Raw genomic sequence first — 19653 nt, 5'->3', positions numbered from 1 at the left:
TCAAATAGAAACAAGTTCTCAGTTTGTCTGTAGTCTGAATTTAAAAAGATGACTGGCTGGGGTTTATGACTAATAATGAGGCTTATAGTAAAAAGTTGATCAAGCCTGCTGATTTATATGCCAATGGAGAGGGGGAATGTGTTAGCTCTTCTTAATCTCTCCCTAAATTTTAAAATGAAGTGGGGGAAATGGTCCAAAGTGTGATAAATCACTCTATAAAGTAATGTAGTCTAACACTTCTCTAGGTTTCTGTTATTGCAACTGTAATTTTAGACATTTGTACAGGTTATCTTGGACACAGGAAAAGTATATAGTCACAGACATAAAACACCTATGTATAAAATATAAAGCAGTGTTATAGTTACTAAAAAGGACATGCCTTATTGCTACAGCAATTCTTGCTTTTTTTTTTTATATATTGTACTGTACCACAACTTGTTTTGAGAATGTCATTTGCATAAATTATTCAAGTTTGAGAAATATTCACACGTTTTGATTCTACAATATTTAAAATAAAACAATTTTCTAATGTGTCTCTTTATTAAAAGAGAAATAAAAATGTCATCTTGTAATTCTCTTAGGCCAGACACAAGGGTTTATACACCTTTTTTTTTTTTTTTTCTTCTTTCTCGCTATTTACTTGCACAATGAAAGCCGCTGTTGGTACAAAGATTGAAGAGCTCTATATAATGGTGCTTTACACATTCACAATCGGTCTGTGCAATTGTGAAGTTCTATGAATGACCAAAGAATTACCAAACATATTTTCTAAATATAAAGGAAAAAAAAAAAAAAAAGGAAAAGAAGAAGAAACTCCTTGTTTCTCATTAAAACAACACCAGGTTGCAATTTGGACACTTGAATGAATTCCAATATTTTAAAGCTGAGACTTCAAAAGAGAAAGGCATGTTTGCTGCAACATCCGGTGACTGTAATACCTTACTTGGAAAGGTAAGTGGTTAATTTGCATAATTTATAATTTTTATACTAAAGAGCATTTTTATATAAACCAGAAAAAAACCCCTAAATTCTACAGATAAAGTTCTTACCTCCAGTCACTGCTGCAGGTAAGGCTGACATCAAGCTGTACAGCGCAATCAAAAACATACTTACATCTTAGCTCATTTTACAGGTACAGCCATAATCAAGGCACAAAGATCTTCTACAAGTATTTTTCTTCAATAAAGTTGTACAAAATAATATTACATTTTACAGTCTGTACAATATAATAAACCAGCAGTAAAACAAAAAAATATATATAGGGAGAGGACCGTTGTCCAAGAATGATCTGAACTAAAAGGATCATTTGTGGACAGCATAAACAACGTAAGTGAGGGTGGTAAATTTTCTGCCTAGATGCAACAGGCTGAAAAGTAGCTGTAATTCAAATGCCTGAGGTGTGCAGAGACTCTTGGCTCCAAAACCCCAGAAAAATTGCTTTGTCTTCACTGTTCCTCTCATTATCTACTCTACTTCCTGTGCCAGTTACGGCTTAAAAGAGGAGGTCACTTTATCAGTTGACCTGCAACTCCAAAATGCTAAAAACTGTGACAGAGTAATAAATATTGTGGTGCTGCTACATTGTGTGTCTACTTCCTCAACAGTATTTAATAACCTGATACAAAGTGCATTAATCTTTTTTTTTTTTTTTCACCCATCAAGTACTCTTCAATGTCACGTTAAAAAGGAAACCCACACAGAGGGATAGGTATGACTTTAGTGTCATCCAGCTGACATACCGGTTTGAGCTGACGTAACCTGCTGGAAAAAAATTAGCAGGCCACGTGCAGTTAAAAAACACAAAACCTAAGGGAACAGAGGTAGCCAAAGGGCTTAGTGGAATGACAAAGAAGTGGCATGTCAAAATAAAGCACAAAAGTAGTCCCAAATAGCATGAATGAAAAACCAACCCAAACTTGCTTCAAATCAGCTTTAAGGTTAAATAATTAAAGTAAACAAAGTGAAGAGACTGACATTTCTATAGTATATTCTTCCACCCTGTGTGGGGTAGTATCAAGAGAAAGAGTAAGGAGCAAAGAATTTAAAACCACAGGTTCTACGGTGATCCCCCTCACAAGAGTTCATACTGGCGGAGATGCATCCTTTGAATGATGTCTCGACAGTCGTTGAACACTCTGCGGATGTTTTCTGTGTCCACTGCACATGTGAAGTGTGGGTAGCAATAATGCCTGCCGTCTCCACTTGCTGTACTTATCCTCTGTGGAAAAAGTGAGGGGGGAAAAAAAGGGTCAGGCACGGTGCCATCGGAAGTTTCAGATCTCAATGGTCTACAGACTCATGGAGAATCAAGAAACTCGGGAAATCATCTGGAATCCCCAATGTAAGAAGGATATGGAACTGTTGGAATGGGTCCAAAGATGATCAGAGGGCTGGAGCACCTCCCGTACGAGGACAGGCTGAGAGAGTTGAGGTTGTTCAGCCTGGAGAAGAGAAGGCTCAGAGGAGACCTTATAGCGACCTTCCAGTACCTGCAGGGGCTACAGGAAAGCTGGAGAGGAACTGTTCACAAAGGCTTGTAGTGATAGGACGAGGGGCAATGGGTATAAATCGGAAAGGGCAGATTTAGGTTAGATATAAGAAGGAATTTCCTCACGATGAGGGTGGTGAGGCACTGGCACAGGTTGCCCAGGGAAGCAATCTGAAGAATATATATATGGAATGTCATGAAAGCAAAAGGTCAGTTTTTGGGATAATAATTTTTAGAAATCTTTTCCGCATTGTATTAAAAATTATACTGGCTAAACAATGAAAACCAGTTTTCTCTCTCTCTCTCTCTGGCTATATTATATATTTTTAATACGATTTATTTTACACGTAGGATTTACCTTTTAAGTAACTGCAACTACAGATATGCAAAACTATAGACATTTTAAAGCAATGATTTACATAATTACACCAACAAGAAACTGCAGAGTTTTGCAGGTAACTTAGGTAACATTATAGATATTCAACACTAATTAAACAGAGGGTGTTCCATATGTAGACTAAAAATTATTTTCCTCTCACTAAGCTATAGTCAACATCTAGGTCAAGGCTTACCTCTCATGAAAAATACTGATTCAATAATGTATTCAATTTGAAGTACAAAATACACTAAACAATAATGAAACAAGAAAAAAAAAAAGTTTTACGAATTACTGAAGTGGTGGCAAAACACTGAAACTCAATTAAAATGTAGCTTGTATTTGCCTATATTTAGTATCTTCCAGAAGGGTTTGGGAAGAATTCTGTTGCTTTGCACTGTCTGGGTGAAATCAAACCCTTAGGAACCCTAGGGTGGAAAGGACAGCAGTGGGCATGGACATTCAAGATGATATTAATTTTCAAACAGCAAAACAATGTAATAGTGTTTCTATTTTTCATACAACAGCTGCTTAAACATGTTTTTCCCCAGCAGATCTGTTCTAGATGACAGTGGTATACGGCCACCACTCAAATGCAGCAAGGAGAGATCAGTAACTGAACTATTTTTGTTTAACTGGACTTCAAAACAATATTGTTCCCCAAAAGATGGTCCAGTCTGCTTTCTATCTACTGCTGCGCTTTTTCATTCTTAACTTGCAACCCTCAGAAGAGTCCAGCCTTGGCCTGTTGCAGGGGTCCATGGCTCTGCACTGTTTGAGACCTATGTCTCCATGTGCTGCGAATGCCACCCTCCTGCCCTCATCCCTTCCACTGCGTTTCCTTCGAGCAGCATGATCTCAGGATGCTGTAACAAGTGCATTAATGCCTCTGGCTGATCTGCACACAGCAGTTATGTATTGTATGGATGCAAGAGGGGGATCAGACTTCCACTCTGATGTGCTCTTTCTAGGACTAAATGTTATACACTGCCAGTGAGGGACAATGTACAAATGCTTTCAGTGCCACCCAGCTGTGCGGATTAGGGAGCACACTACCCTACTGACCCAACATTCAACCTTTTTCTTGCATTTTAATAAAACAAGTGGTCTTTCACTAAGTGTCTGTCATGCATTGATTCCACTGTCTATGGTAGTAAGATCCCCACAATGTTCTGGTAACACCTGATTACATGTAAGGTGTGTCAAATGATGTATTTTCAAAATGTTAAGGTTTGGTTTTGGTCCCCCGACAGCTCTGGAGTGCTCTCATTTTAAAATTAATGCAATATTTTCACCCCTATTCAAAACTCATTTTGAATAAGCAGTATGATACTTAGCAGCAGTTCAGAGAGAAAAAAAAAATATTCCCTGGGACATCAATGAAAGAACATTTACTTTGTCATACCAAAAGCAGTATTATTTAATACCAGCATCCCTCTATTGCGCTGGTCAGGACAACAGTCTTCAGCAAGGAGCCAAATTCGAGGGAGTCTGGACTATGTGTTTTAACAGCAGCTCCTTCATCTCCTAGATTCAGATTTTTTGAAAAACAGCACAAACCAGAGAAGCTGTGCCACTTTTTTCCATGGGCTATATATACGCTGGGGACGTATTAAAACAAAACATCAGCAGCTAGAGAGCCCTGTGTACAAAACACCAAAATGGGGCTGGGGAGTAGCCTGAAGAAGGAGCTCGCGAGTGCGCTGCCTCTCTGGAGGAGAAAAGACATGCCTGAGCCAAAGGAAAGAGAATTTCTGACAGGACATGTCCTGCCAGCCTTTGCCCACTGCTCCTCCCATTAAAAACCATAAGTGCTGAGCAGCTGGGGCTGCTGCCAAAGCCCCCAGAGGGCATAGGCCCCGGTACCAGTTCTGGAATCAGGAGCCGATGTATTTTGCCTTCTTAATATTTGTACAATACAGTAGAGCAATAACTGTTGGAAATGTGTTTATATTCAACCTCCTTCTAAAATTCTTTAAATTACGCACTTTACATTTGCCAGTGCCAGCACCTACAGCCAGGCAGAGTTTTAAGGGACGCAGCAACCACGGTGGTGATTTTCACCCATAGCCATGCCTCACGCAGACACATCACCGTGATAAACACTGCAATAAAGCTTATACATAAATAAAACCAGAGATTTCTCTGAATTGTGTCTGAAAATTTAACAGAGCAGGACAAGGAAAAGGTCCTAAGTGAAGAGACTTGGAAAGAAATGCATGAAGCAGAGCCAAGAAGGCTATAAGTAGAAAATACACACCTTTTCTTCTTTGTCTCTGGCTAAGGACATCAGACCCTTCCCCAGCCTGTATGCTGAGCTTATTTCCCCCGTCTCCTTTGTCTCCCCCGCTCTGAAACCTCAGCTGTGTGCCTGACCCTGCAGAACTGGAAGTTGCTGTTTTCTACTCAGCCTGTGTCCCCCTTCACCCCTCACACGGCCTCTGTTACTTGGGACACACACAATCTGTTCAGACCATTTATGGGAGCAGGAACACCTTGCTTGCAAGACTTTCATTTCAAACAGCCCAAGAGTTTAAAGCAAATGTTCAAATGACTACGTTTGTCCACTTTTTACACTGAGAAACCAAGCACAGACATAGGAGAGAGATGCATGAGCTTTGCTCACAGAGGTGATGCTCTCTGCCAGGCTGGTGGTGTTGGTTTTTTTTTTCTTAAATGGAAATAGACAAAGGTGGCGAGTTTGACCCTGGTTTCCCCATAATCTGGTTCTCTTGGACTCTTCCCCACCAGATACCGTCACCGGTTTCACAGCATTTCAGCATTATCACAAGAGAGATTTGGCTGGAAGTGGGTTGTTTTTTTTTTTTTTTTGGTAACTCTTTTGTTTACACAGCACAAGCTGACATCTTTCCATGGAATCCAGAAGGTTAAGGCAGTGAATTGAAATCCCCAAAGTGTGAACACAGTTAATTGCTTCTTTCTCTCATGTTGCATCAACAGCTGTAAATCCTAACAACACTTGCAAATGTATAATGACTTCAAACTTCTTAATTCTAATGATTAAATTTGTTCTCTCAAAAGCCCCTACACAGTTTCTACAAGTGGGGCAAGATGGATGAGCTTTAATTCAGGTGTCGTTACTGCTTTGCACTGTGGAAATGACTCAATATGAGTGAAGCTGCAGGTGATATTGCATTAAGCTGTCTGTTTCTGATAGCAGCGCTTGGCTGTGACTGTGTGCCCAACAACTTCTTTTATCTGCAAAATGTAGACAACACCTCTTCAACTTGAGCTTTAGAGAAAACCTTAATTGCAAGAATAACTGTGACCAGACAAGTTAATTTTCTTATAATTGCTCAGTAAGGCTGTGACACCACTCTTAGGGTGAGGCAAACCTCCTAAATGGCACAATAGAAACCTTTTTAAAGGATAAAATCTGATTTTTTGTTCATTCCCTCTTGCAAGCTGACCACTGCCAAAGCCCAGGATTTGGAAAAAAAAAAAAAAAAAAAAAAAAAAAAAAAGCCTATTTCCTTAAACAAGGACTGGACTGAAACATAAAATAAACATTCAAGGCAAGAACCAGGGACATCTTAAAGATAAAGACAACCTCAGAAAACCTCATTAACCGGCAACGGAAATAGTGCTTGGAATTGTCCCCCTCTGCAGAAAGTGAGTGCTGCCAGCACCCACATGACACCTGGAATCAAGCAAGCAGGTGCACAACTGTTTTCAGCACTAGCACTTAATTTGCTGTGTGACATTTTGCAGGGCAGGTGACTTCATGTAAAATGAGCATAAAAATGCTCAAGCACTGGGGAAAGTTCTGCAAGATGGGCAGCTGAAAAGAATTAGGGAATTGCCAGACATTTTCCTCTCCTTCTAGCTTTCTGCAAAACCCCATCAGTTTTCCCTAAATAAACCACACCATCTGCCAGTATTTCCTATGATAGAATCACACATAAGATCAAAATTACTCACTAAAAACTCATCCCGGATGAAGAACTTGGCTCTTGTGACTTTGGGGTCTTCTCCTGCATCTGGTGTTGCTGTTCAATTAAAAATAAATGACATTAGAAACATGAAAAACAAACAATCATCTACTTTTCCTAATAAAAGATTTAATAAGGAAGAAGTAGTCCTTCAATACAGAAATGAAAATGTTAAATACCCACAGGAGACTCCCAATAGATAATTCTAAAATGGAAGGGTACTGTAAAACCTGACTATGCTTTTAACGTATTTTAGGAACCTGAAAATTGCTGAAATCGTTGCAGCAATGTCATTGGTCATACCATAAGGAGGCTTACTCACATCCACAAGTTTGCTCATATAGATACAAAACAAGTGGGAGTTAGGATTTAACTTTGATCAGAAAATATGACTAGTAAAAGCAGCTGAGCTGTTCAGTTTCTGCAGCAGAACAGCATCTCCTGAACATAGGTTCTGCAGGGAGGAATTTAGGTTTAAAAATGGTTAGTTGAAGATTACACTTGAAAAAAACAATAGCCTCAAAAGATCTTTTAATATATGTATTTTATTTCCAGGCCCCAAGTCAGCAGAACACTTAAACACACTGCCCCTCAAAGGGCCTGTATTCGGTTTGTGTGGGAAGGCTTTGGTAGCAGGGAAAGGTACATGGGTGGCTTTTTTGAGAAACACCTGGAAGCTTCCCTGATGTCTGACAGAGCCAATGCCAACTGGCTCCAAGACGGACCTACTGCTGGCCAAGGCCCAGCCCATCAGTGATGCTGGTAGCGCCTCTGGGATAACATAGTTAAGAAGGTGAAAAAAAACCTGTGCAACTGCAGCCAGAGGGAGGAGTGAGAATATGTGAGGAAAAAAACCTCTGCCGATACTAAGGTCAGTCAAGAAGGAGGGGCAGTCCAGGTTCTGGAGCAGAGATTCCCCTGCAACCCGTGGTGAGGATCACGGTGCGGCAGGCTGGCCCCCTGCAGCCCATGGAAGACCTATGCCAGAGCAGGTGGATGAGTCTGAAGGTGTTTTTCACCCCATGGGAAAGAAGACTGTGCTGAAGCAGGCTCCTGGCAAGACATGTGGCCTCATGGAGAAAGAAGCCCATGCTGGAGCAGATTTGCTGGCAGGACTTGTGACCAGGACTTGTGACTTGCGGTGGGCCCGTGCTGGAGCAGTTCATGCAGAACTGTCTCCTGTGGGAGAGACTCCATGACAGAGCAGGGGAAGAGGGTGATGAGTACACCCCCTGAGGAGGAAGGAGCATCAGCAGAGACAATATGTGATGAACTGACCACAACTCCTATCCCACGTTTCCCTCTGCAGAGAACGTAGAGAAAACCAGGAATGAAGTTGATCCCGGGAAGAAGGGACAGGTGGGTGGAAAGTGTTCTAAGATTTGTTCCTATTTTGTCATTACCCTACTCCGATTTGACTGGCAATCAATTACATTTATTTCCCCAAGTCAAGTCTGTTTTGCCCATTCTGGTAATTGCTGAGTGATCTCTCCATGCCCTTACCTCAACCCACAAGCCTTCAGTTATGTTTTCTCTCTGTCTAGCTGAGAAGGGAAGTGATAGAGCACCTTTGGTGAGCACCTGGCACCTAAGTGGAAGACTCATTGGTCAGTACTGCCAACAGATAAAGTCATCTCTATCTAGGCCATGCAACAACTATACTTACTGTAAGTGTAATACATACAGCAAAGAGATAAGCTATTTGTTTCTCTTTGCGTGATTTCTCCTCATTTAAGATAAGAAATCAGATGCTTATAAACGTAGTGTGGTAAAGGGCAAAACTTATCAGAATACAGAAACATATTTTTTACTCTCATCTATAGTAAAATAGATGAGATGTCCTTAAATAATGTCAGCAGAAGCTAAAGAATAAATGAACAACTACAGTTAAAAATAAGAGAGCTGCTTCACGTGTAAATATTTTGGATCACTCTGGATATCCACTGTGAAATCCTGCTAAGAAACACCAACATCTACTTTATTCTGACAACTGGCTCACTATTAAAAAAATGCTGAAAATTTACCCAAACTCTGTATATATGTGGTGTACGTTTGGGAGAGGGAAATTTGGATGATGGTGACAGAGGATTCCTCCTGAAAACCCTTAGAAATATAAAACTGGTGCCAAGTTAACTCAGATCTTAGGACAATGTGTTTATCCTCTCCAACTGAAACTCAGCATGACGCATCTGAAATTCCAGACCTGAATGAAAGCTGAAAACAGCTTACTACCATCTTCACTTCTATAACCTAGGCTGTTGTTCATAGTAAGTGGAGAGCAAAAGTGTTTTTGGACAGGTGGGTTGCAAGCACTATGCTAGAGGCATCGCACAGATAAGGCAGGGGCTACTGGGTAGGAAGTGCAAGTTTCACTACTTTCACTAGAGACAGAACTGAGATATTTGGGAAGCCCTCTGCCTAGTATAAAACTGACACAATAACAGAGTTTACTTACGCAACATATTATTGAGGTGCAGGAATCGTACTTCTTGAAATGGTAAAAACCCAAACTTATGCTAATTGCTCCATCGTCCCAGCTTGTTTTGTATTTATAGATGTGGTTTTCCTCCATTAAAGTTCCCTTGCTGGTCTGCTGGGCTTCCCATCAGTATTTGCAAAGGCTGAAGTGTATAGTGTTAGAGGATGTAGAATGGCCGCAAAATAAGTCTAACGAATCCCTAACAAAGTTTAGCACCATGGAAGATCCAGGCAGAAGCATCTGGCAGGGGAGAGACATGCCCAGCAGTTTTGCTTTCCTGGAACCGTGGGTTGCTCCAAAACAGGAGAAGGCAGGTGTTCTGGAGCCAGCCCCCTGCAGTGCCCCACTCCCCTGCAGCCTCTTCAGACCCTTGTGCTGGGGAACCTCTGAGCTATGTGCCGCTGTCACCCTCCTTACCTGACCAACAGTTCACGTTAAAGAATGGCGCGTGCTTGTGAATTTGTGTGTGTGTGAGAGACAAACAGAGGTAGAGAAAGGAATTATGGCCTGGGATATGCCAGCAGGTTCAATCCCTGCATGGTGCAAAACCTTACCATCTTCAGGTACAGTATAATGCGCGTATTCAGGAAAGTAATCTTCGATTTTTGATTTCCCTGCCAAGACTTTTTCAGCCAGCATGTCCTGTTTATTCAAGAACAAAATGATAGAAATGGTCCGTAACCACCTGTCAAAAACAAAGTAAATGTTTGTGTTATCTCTGACATGTTAATCAAGGAAATCTTATCACTTCAACAGAAAATTTACTGGCTATCCCTGCATGGACAGAGAGTGAAGTAGTGTGGAATATGCTTAAACAGAAAAAAAAGGATGACCTAAATTACTGTTTTGATTGGGTTGCACCTGTGCTGGTGGATCTAAATCTGTAAACACACTTATAAAAACTGCAGTAGACATTGCTGAAGGGAGCAGTCTTCAGATATTGTTTTCTAAATTTTCCTTATGATATCGAGTTGGGAAAACAATGACTTTTCCTAAAAGCACCACAGTCCAAACCCAGACATTACCATCTACTTTGTTTGGTTTTGCTGAAGGAAGAGGAAAAGGCTTGGAAAGCTGCCTTCCCTCAGACTGTTCTGCCTTAACTAGTAGTTGATCCACACAGATCTCCTGTCTTTTAAGGCAGCTTGTTTAACACCCGATGAATCAAGAGAAAACTATCTCTCTTCTTCCCCAATTAGTACCAAGCCATCACTGTGACCGACATGCCTTTGGCACTTGCACTTAACACTTCCTCACTCTACCTTCAATCACCTCTCAGTGCAGAGCACCCTGATAAGTATGTGTGGGAAACTTTTCATTACCTTGTTTTGTGCATTGCTTTTACTTATTCTCTATTAGTAACATACTCACATTCCTGTTCGTTTACATATCTACAATTTACATGCACTGTGTCAGAACGGCAACTTAACGGTGGTTACAATTAGATCTAAAATATCATCCCGCAAAGCAGAGAAATTGTGTGCTCTCAGAGATGGGTCTTAAGAGAGCAGCTGCCCACACGAGTACTGAGCGCAGCACCAGCCGGTGAATCGAATGCAATGCCAACAGCTAGCTGCGCCTGCTGCTGCATTTGAGGAGACAAAATGTAATTTAGAAGACGGTCTCAGCCTCGGCCAAGCAGCACGGTGACGCCAGGAAGGGGTCTCCCCTGCTTCCCTTGTGGCAGCTGGCACAGGGAGCTTGCCGTTTCCAAGTTGTCCCCATGATCTGCGTCATTTTGGTAGCAGTGGTGAAATGCTGGGTGCACTATTCCTGTGCCACAGGCCCTGTTGGGGAAGGGTATGCACTGCAGGGGCACCTCAGGACCTGGACCCATCCAGACTTTTTCTGAATAAACAATCTGAGCATATGGTACAGGGAGTCCTATTTGTAAGGAGTTGAACTATAGTTAAATTGGGAAGCGTGGGTGGGAAAAGAAATATGTTTTACCTATTATTCCAGATACTTTTGAAAAGGTCCAGGGATTCCCGTAGTCTGTTTGTGTTATTGTCTTCCCTTATTACCATGTTGTAGCTGCTGCAAGCCACAACGAAGATTATAGCTGTGACATCTGGGCAGAGCACACGGAAGAAAGAAAGGAGAGAGAAAAGAATATCTCTGTTATTCCAGCGCATACTCCTCAGGGTAACATTGGCATTACTCCCCAAACCACCAAAAATACCTGAAGAAATATCTGCAACATTGGACTCCTGTATTATTGACACGCTATGAGTGAACATGAATACCACGCTGTTCACATCGCAGAGAACAAGTTTAAAATAAAAGCATGGACTATTTTTACTTACCATTAAAGCATTGGATCCATTTTCTTCTCTCATCTCTCTGGCCACCTACATCAAACATGCTGTTAAAAAGCCATAGGATGTTATATCACTTATGTGCACTAGGAAAGTCACATGAAGCATGCAGCATGAGGATTCAGTTTAAAACCCTGGCAGTTGCAAGGACAGCGGCAGTAAAATAATGCCCTTAGGGAAGAGAGGTCTGCTGATGCTGTTCTGCATGTCAAGAGATCTGCTGATGCTGTGCTGCATGTTACAGAGCTGCACAGTTCCACTTGCCTTGCTCTGCCAGGAGAAGGCTACTGACCTCATAAAATGATAAAGACACTTTTTCCAGGGCAAGTGTTGGCCATTCCAGCCCACAGAAGTGTATGTGGCATATAAGATTGGACCTACTGTACTATAAAAAAAGGACAGGCTTCAGTACGTTTTGAAGGATGGTGGGGAGATCGCACCTCTGTAAGGAGAAGGATGGGGGTGCAGCTCTGCCTGGTCAGTGCTGCCACCTTTGCGGGCAAGAACTGGAGGCAGCCCGGTGTGGAGTGTTTTAACAGAGAAGTGTAAGACTTGATACTCAGAGCTCACAGCCCTCTGGATGAAGGGAGATGTTTAATCCTCCTCGTCCCACTCTATGGTGGGATTCCCACCAATTTCTCTGAGTTCATACTCCCGAAAGTATTTTTCATGATCTTACAGTGCTATATCGATGAGCCAGTTGGTAAAAATAGCCACAGACAATCCCACAATCCAGCAGCACTAATATACCTGACTAACATCAGATCCTTTTACAAAGTAAATTTTATCAAGCCCTATGGAAACAGAGCTAAAATCCCAAACAACCCCACACCCCATACTCTAAATGCTATTATACCAAACATATATGACCACAGATATCTGAATTAAGCTGTTAAAAATTAGTATGAAAATCATAAATTATTACTAATAGACTTACTGGAAATTTACTTTATCTACTTGAAATCTTGTTTCAAAAATCCCTGATGTCAACACTCTGCATCTTAATAGGTCCTGGAAATGAGAACACAGAAGCTGATTAGCAAGTTTGGTTTGTTTTTTTTCCCTAACCTCATTTTGTTTTTAAAAGCATGGAACATTATTTTCCACAGAAAGTCTTAAATGTTCCATTTAATTAAAATTTCAATCAGACTTTTTGGTAAACCTGTATTTGTCCATACTGACACAGTGGATATACACAAATATCATCTCTGTATTTGGGTTCTGTGCACTCAGAAAGCGGGAGACCCTATGTACATTCTCCTTACTGCCCACTAAAACATGTTATTCATGGTCATATAATTTATATGTGATGTGATAATGAATTCTGAAGTTACATAAAACTAAGAAAAATATGTTATTCATTTTGTAAAGTCAAGTATTCAAATGTTAGAAACCTCCAGATTTACAGTTGCCCAGGCAACCTTAATTCTGCCCTCTTTTGTACTGAATGAGACAGGAATCCTTTTGAAATAATAGCTTGTGACTGAGTAATTAAAGCTCTATTACAGAGCAGAGGGGAACAGAATTTAGGTTGTATGTAAATCTGGCATTTCTTTCTTATTTTTCAAACTAGTAATACTTTACAACTTAAGTAACATTCTTTTAATAATGAAAAAAATAACAATTTCCTAGATTCTCAAAAGAAGTAGGCAAAAGCAATTTGCGATGCCTACCTCAGGCAACTAGTTCACTGTGTGCCACTGTCATCTCCAGCAGCATTTTTAACCTTGACTATCCAGCACTGCTGCTCAGGTAGTGGGTACAGAACAAAGTGGGAAGGTGGAAAAAGCTGCTGTCTGCCTCATGGGGATGAATTCCCCTGAGCAGCCGGCTCTCAGTGTAGACACCTGCTTGGGGAGTATTCCCTTCCTGCAGCAAAGGAAGGCTTGCTCAGTCTATCTCCTTGCCATGTGGTGGCTGTGAAAGTGAGGAGGGAAGGAGGCAGTCAGCAGTGCAGAGTCCAAGCACAGCTTGCCCTTTCCTCTTGCCCTGACAGCTAGTCCTTCAATGACTCTGGTATCTGGGAAACCTGGGCTGCTTTGACAGGTGTATGAACTCAGCTGAAAGCCACTTATTTAAGTTATTTTATATGTTACTGTCATTTCCTGTCACTCACTGATAGTTACTTGTTACTGGACTCAGTCATTATTATGAGATGGTACAAAAAAAATTAAAGAAAGTAAGGGGAAAAAAGGAAAGTAGTGTTTTGTTTTTTTTTTTTTTTTTTAAACCAGTTAATTCAGCAGGACAACTGATACTGTGTAACAAAATGAAAAGCCAAAAGCAAAAGAGAATCCCTCCTTCAGACCAAAAGTTTTCTGCCTGCCAAATACCAAAGGCCTTTTCTGATCTTTGGAGACACAAGCCATTTCTTCCCAAAGGAAATACCAGAAAAAAATTCTAGATGATGAATAAGTGCTCCAGGTAGAGAAAGGCCTCCTGGGAACAAACAACCCAACACTAACATAAATAATGAAAGCAAAAATGAGGTTTTGCTTCATTGAATTCTCTCTCCAGCTGAGTCGTATCAATGCTAGAATCAGACCATGGGGTTTCGATGGAGTAAATCCCGGTGCTACTGCTTTAGTCTGAAAACGTCTTCAGGGCTTTAATTGATTTTGCCTTACATTTCAATACGTACTACTTTTTACTGCCTTTTATTTCAGGATACAGTCGAAGTAATGGCTTGTGGTTATAGACCTGAAGTGAGTCCGAAGAAACAGACTCTACTTTGCATACTTCCTGGTGTAATCTCTGGCAAGTCACTTCATTTCTCTGAATTTCAGTCCCTGATTGTGATTTGGCAATTACATATTTTTTAAGGGCATCCACTTGTTGTACACTTCTTTACACTTTGTATGGTTAGACTGCATTACCCAGTGCAGGGATTTTCTTCTGTCACCTGCTTTTGCTGTTTATGACGTGGCCTACTATCTTGGCTAAGACTACAGTATGATAGTGGGTTAGCAGCACCTAAAAACAACAACCTCGGAATAAGTTTGTTTAGGAGATAACCACACAGCCTGAATTCAGGGAAGGCAGCTGAAGCCACGCACTGTGGTGAAGCCCTTTCTTACTTCAAAGCTGCACCACTTCAGCCTTAACTTTGCAGAATGAATTTGTCATTAGAGCACTCTATCAAGATGCATCACAACATCTGGGGAAAAAAAGCATACTGTCCTGCAAATAAGGCTTAACTAGAAACTATCCTGCCCACAAGAGATAGGCACAGGCTGGAAAGAAGGTGTTTGGATGCCTGTTTGGAGATCGGTCCATGAGGTCTGCTGCTGCTGCTGGATTTCTCCCCAGAATTTGGACACCAGACCCAGTGCATGCTTCTGCCTCTGAAGGACCTGCCTGATGGACATGGGAAGCCTCCCTCTGGGTTTCCATCACCTCCACCATGGAAATAAAACACTGCTTCTGTGCAGCAGAGGTTGGTGGTGGAAACCATAGGCTTTTACATTTATGTTTTCCATTTCCTTCACTTTGCTTGTGGGACACAGAATGGAAAGCAAGAAGAAATAACAGATGTTGCAATCACTGATCCACATACAACAACAGTAGAAGACAAGCTTGTAGAACCAAAACGCTCCCTCTTCTTTAACATCCATTACTTAAACTGCTAGAGTGTATTTTGATATTATGTGGTACGTCCTACTACAGCTGCTGTTGGGATTAAAATAAAATACATAAAGAATTCATAACAAACGGGCATCTTGGTTCAGACCCTACCCCATTAGTTATACTAACCTGATCTGTGGGTGTGTAGTCATCCATGCTGACGCTGTCAATTCTTTCTAAAAAGCTAGAAGAAAAACACACATGCACTTAGATATGTAAAATACTGTCCACTATAATATTTTTCACTACCTTTTCTGGTTTAGACTCTGATTGCAAAGTAAAACACAAATCTAACGGTAAAGGTATGAGCCTGATGATTTACTTACATTGACAGAGGTTACATTTTCCAAGCAATCAACTTTTTACCTAGACTTTGTTTTAATACAGTGCTTCCATGCTTTCTGTTATGCAATACCCACAAGCAGTCCAAATGCAGTTAATATTATAACTTTGTGAGGTCTACTAAAAAATCCCAAGACTAACCATGCGTCATAACATTATACAGTTGTTTAGATTTAAACAAGATTTTTGGGTTTAGAAAAGAAAATGGAGTGAAGGGTTGCCTTTATTCAGGATTATGCTAATCTAGCATAATGTTATGTTAATTATGTCTCAGTAATGTTAGCAGAAATGCTTAATATATACAAATAGCTCCGGATTGACTTGCTGCCCTCTAACACTGCAATTAAAGCATAAGAAGTGGAAAGCAGAACTGAACATGAGGCAGAAGTTAACCAATCTGAATCTTTATGTCACAAAAAACTCAGTGAGATGTGTAAGGTGAAACAAAAACAACTGCAGGGAAGGGCAAAAGAAAAAGGAACCAGGAAAAAAGGGGTGGACCACATCCTCCAATTATTTAAAAGATCTTTTCAAGCTTTAATTCTTTTCCAGAACATGTTACAATGGCAGTATTAAGGGCATAAAAAGAGGATTTATATGTATAGCTAAAATAAGCAGGTTCTCCTCTCTCACTTTCACCTATTTCCTAGATTTTAAGTGTGCCCAGCTGGCTCATTTTTCCCTGGACTGCCTGTATGCCTTTCTTGAATTTCTGCATTGTTATTTGATATTTGGCAGTGAATATCCCACTGGTTGACTCATCTTGCTATATTATTGAGACTTCTTTATCAACTGGCAATTTTTTCTCAGTTTTACTTGGGTGTACATGTGGAGTCTACTTAATTGCAGTGGGAAAGATGAAAAACCAGCGAACTCTTGACTTGCAACGTGACCCACTGTTAACACAGGGGTCACACACACTGACCAGTTGAAAAAATACACCCCTAAAAGCCTGTTTGTAATTCTCATAGCACTTTCCCACGGATATGAACTGAAAGGAAAAGAAAATACGCTATGTATATATTTACTTATACTATTTTTCCTTTTTGAACCTCCATTGTTATAACAGGGAAACAAAATGCAGTATCTACAGTTAGAAAATCCCATTATTCTTTCTGGATGATCAAGGTGTGATGGCTAAGCATATTGTTTAAAAAATCACTGTTTAGTCCAACACGATGGATGCCTGATAACAAAACCATTCTAAACAAACTAAAAGAAAAATCATCTTTTTACAAGAACTCTTCCTCTCCCAAAACCCACCATAAACTCATATAAAGATCTAGAAGTACTTCTTCACAGTCAGCTACAGTCACCATGAGAAAGCAGCTGTATTCTGACCGAGCCTTTAGGTCAGATGATTTCCATCACCTTAAGAATACTGGTTAAGCAAAGTTTAACTACATTACCTCTGCAGCGAATGCAGACACAGGAGCAGAGCAATGTATTTTTAACTGGCGCATCTATCATCAATGCAACTCTCACCTCACGCTTGCAGCACACAAGATGAAAAACAAGGCGAAAAAAGAAGGCAAACAAAGCCCAAATAAAAAATGCCTCCAAGCAGAATCACCTCCTAATCACAGAGTAATTTTCCTTAATGCAACCGGTATTTACAAGCCTGTTTCAAAGTTTTCTTCCAGTTTCTAAACAGTTTCATCCAGTGAACCCAGAAACAGCCAATTTTCATCAGGGTAAAAAGTTAGCAGAGGAGTAAATCCTGGTCTCTAAGTGCAGTAAGGTGGCATTCCCAGCAGGCTAAACAAGCCTGCAGAAAATGGGCAGGAGGCTGAGAGAAAGCTACCAAACTGCTGTGGGCACTGCAATTGCTTGCACAGCTTATAATCAATAAATGCAACAGAAGTCAGGGCAGAAAAGATTCTTCACTTACAGCCGACACAGAAAGGGCTGTGGTTAAGAGTGCGGGCAGAATAGATTATTTGTGCACAAATACAACCCCATCATAAACCTCAAAGAACAGTGTGGATCGGTGCTTTTCTTGCACAAGCATTCCTTCTGGAGTTGATTCCCCAATACCAAGGTCATGTTGGCAGAATTTATTGGAAACGATTAAACATGGTATTTAGCACCAATTCACATCTCTTTCACCAATACAACAAGCATGTCAGGAAGGTTATTTGTTAGCATTTGTATTTTCCAAGCAAATAAATTATAGTAAGGAACAGAGAAGTGAGCGATGCAGTTACACTACTAATAATCTATGGTAGGGTTTGGAATCAGATAAGTCTCCTAATTAGACGTCCTACATATCATCCCAAGTCATCTTCCACTTGGAAGCTATCAGGCTCCTCCCAGTAGAAGGGTCTGTTTCAAATACCCTAAACTGAGAAACCGCAATTAACTGAGAGTGAACTCTGACAAATATCACGTGCTTAAAAAAATACCACTTTACATAGCAGTCGTAATATTTTGTGTTTGCAGGATTACTGGCCACATTCAACCCATATATAAATAAATGCAATTATTTACAAGGTTTTACCCGCCACCCCACTGTATCGAGCTGCAATATCATTACCATCCAATAAATCAACATGCAATGACTATTAATATTTGGCTAAATTTCGTGGCTTTACAGAAAATTAACATTTTCAGTGAGTGATGGACAGGCTTCCTAAAATTTCTTTTGCAACTACATTACATGTGCACTGAGATTTCTAGACACTGAAACACAAGAAGTGTTCTTACTTTTTTTAAAGTAAATCAGTTCTTGACTACCTTTCATATAAAATCCTTACCTGACTAATTAGCACAGTAGCAAAAAGTAGCCCTGTCAGACAAATGTACATAGCAGGTACAAATAATGGGTTCCAGATGAGATAAGGAGTTGGAAATGCCTCATTTCCTTCTCATTACTGTATAAAAATGGGGAAACTGAAATCACTTTTCTAAATTGCTTTCTAAAGAATGTTAATTTCTATATGCCTCTAATAATTATGTTCTGGCATAAAATACATTCTTTTGTACATATACAGCAGGAAATTTTAAATTTACATGACTAAAATTTCATTTTAAGGTGCTTTAAGTATGAAGATACCTCCCTGCTGTGGCAATGCTCATGTCTCCCCTCAAAGAATCAGTATGAGGAAAACACAGTAGCAGAAAAATAACAAAAATGGACACCAGCATCACTTGTTCTCTCCTTTTAGATCCTGTTTTTTTTCAGCTCAGAGATAAAATTATTTTCACAGAATGATGCCTTTTTACAACATTGACAGGTTTTCTATTTATGCAGCTTCTATAGAAACCCATACTCAGGATTTATGCTAATTCTGCAGTGACTACTTCGCATGTGTGTGCCATGAACTTTAAACTCGCGCAACCAACACCACTGTGAATAAAACTGTAACATATAATATTTATATTTCTACTTCACAATTGTGGTTTTATTTATAAAGGATTCGGTCTGGTAATTAGTAAGACATTTAGGTTCCCCTTAACAATGCAGTAGGGTGTTTTACATTTCCTTACATGGAACAGCACAAACTACTATTTCTTTTCTAAAATAAATTAGGCAAGATATTGGAAGGAAGGTCTTCACTGCTGTGTTTGGAAATGCAGTGGTTTGGTTTGCCAACAAATTAAAGCAAAGAAAAATGGACTGATAATGTTAAAAAAAGCCAATCACGAGCTACTGACATTATTATATCTATTATTTAGCTGAACTGTAGTTTTATAAATATCTTCAGTGAGTTTCCTAGGAAACTCAGCTGACACTTAGTTTGACAAGCAATCTCTAAAATTTATATTATGCAAGCTGTGAACACAAAAGTACAGGTTTTAGATGTGCCTGCCAGCGCATGTGGGAACTATCAATAAGCATTATTCTCTTTAAAAACCATGGCAATTTGAGCAGCAGCAGCAGCTATATCAGAATTTCTGAAAAAAGGATTCACAAATGAACAAATAAAGAGGAGGCAATCATACATGAAAATCCTTTTCTCACTGAGCAAATCACTACATGACTCTGTATAGACATTCTGACCCCACAAACAACATTACAATTAAAAGAAAAATCATGTCATGAGAACAATACGACACAAACCCCATGCTAT

General features: G+C 40.1%; 1 protein-coding gene across 3 annotated transcripts in view; it reads right to left on the bottom strand.

The window, feature by feature from the left end:
* GNAL (G protein subunit alpha L) overlaps positions 1 to 19653 on the bottom strand; it is a 194268-nt gene continuing 174615 nt past the window's right edge. For all 3 annotated transcript variants that reach the window (XM_054057151.1, XM_054057153.1, XM_009567988.2), the window contains 7 exons: positions 15368 to 15422; positions 12552 to 12625; positions 11603 to 11661; positions 11247 to 11367; positions 9851 to 9981; positions 6807 to 6874; positions 1 to 2218 (listed from right to left, as the gene is read on the bottom strand). In XM_054057151.1, coding sequence (XP_053913126.1) covers positions 2072 to 2218; positions 6807 to 6874; positions 9851 to 9981; positions 11247 to 11367; positions 11603 to 11661; positions 12552 to 12625; positions 15368 to 15422 — 655 coding nt within the window. In that variant the 3' untranslated portion in view covers positions 1 to 2071. The remainder of the gene's footprint in view (positions 2219 to 6806; positions 6875 to 9850; positions 9982 to 11246; positions 11368 to 11602; positions 11662 to 12551; positions 12626 to 15367; positions 15423 to 19653) is intronic.

The sequence above is a fragment of the Cuculus canorus genome, chromosome 2, assembly GCF_017976375.1.
Source record: "Cuculus canorus isolate bCucCan1 chromosome 2, bCucCan1.pri, whole genome shotgun sequence".
Taxonomy (NCBI): Eukaryota; Metazoa; Chordata; class Aves; order Cuculiformes; family Cuculidae; genus Cuculus; species Cuculus canorus.
The sequence above is the reverse complement of the archived record's forward strand: the minus strand, read 5'-3'. Positions and strand labels throughout refer to the sequence as shown.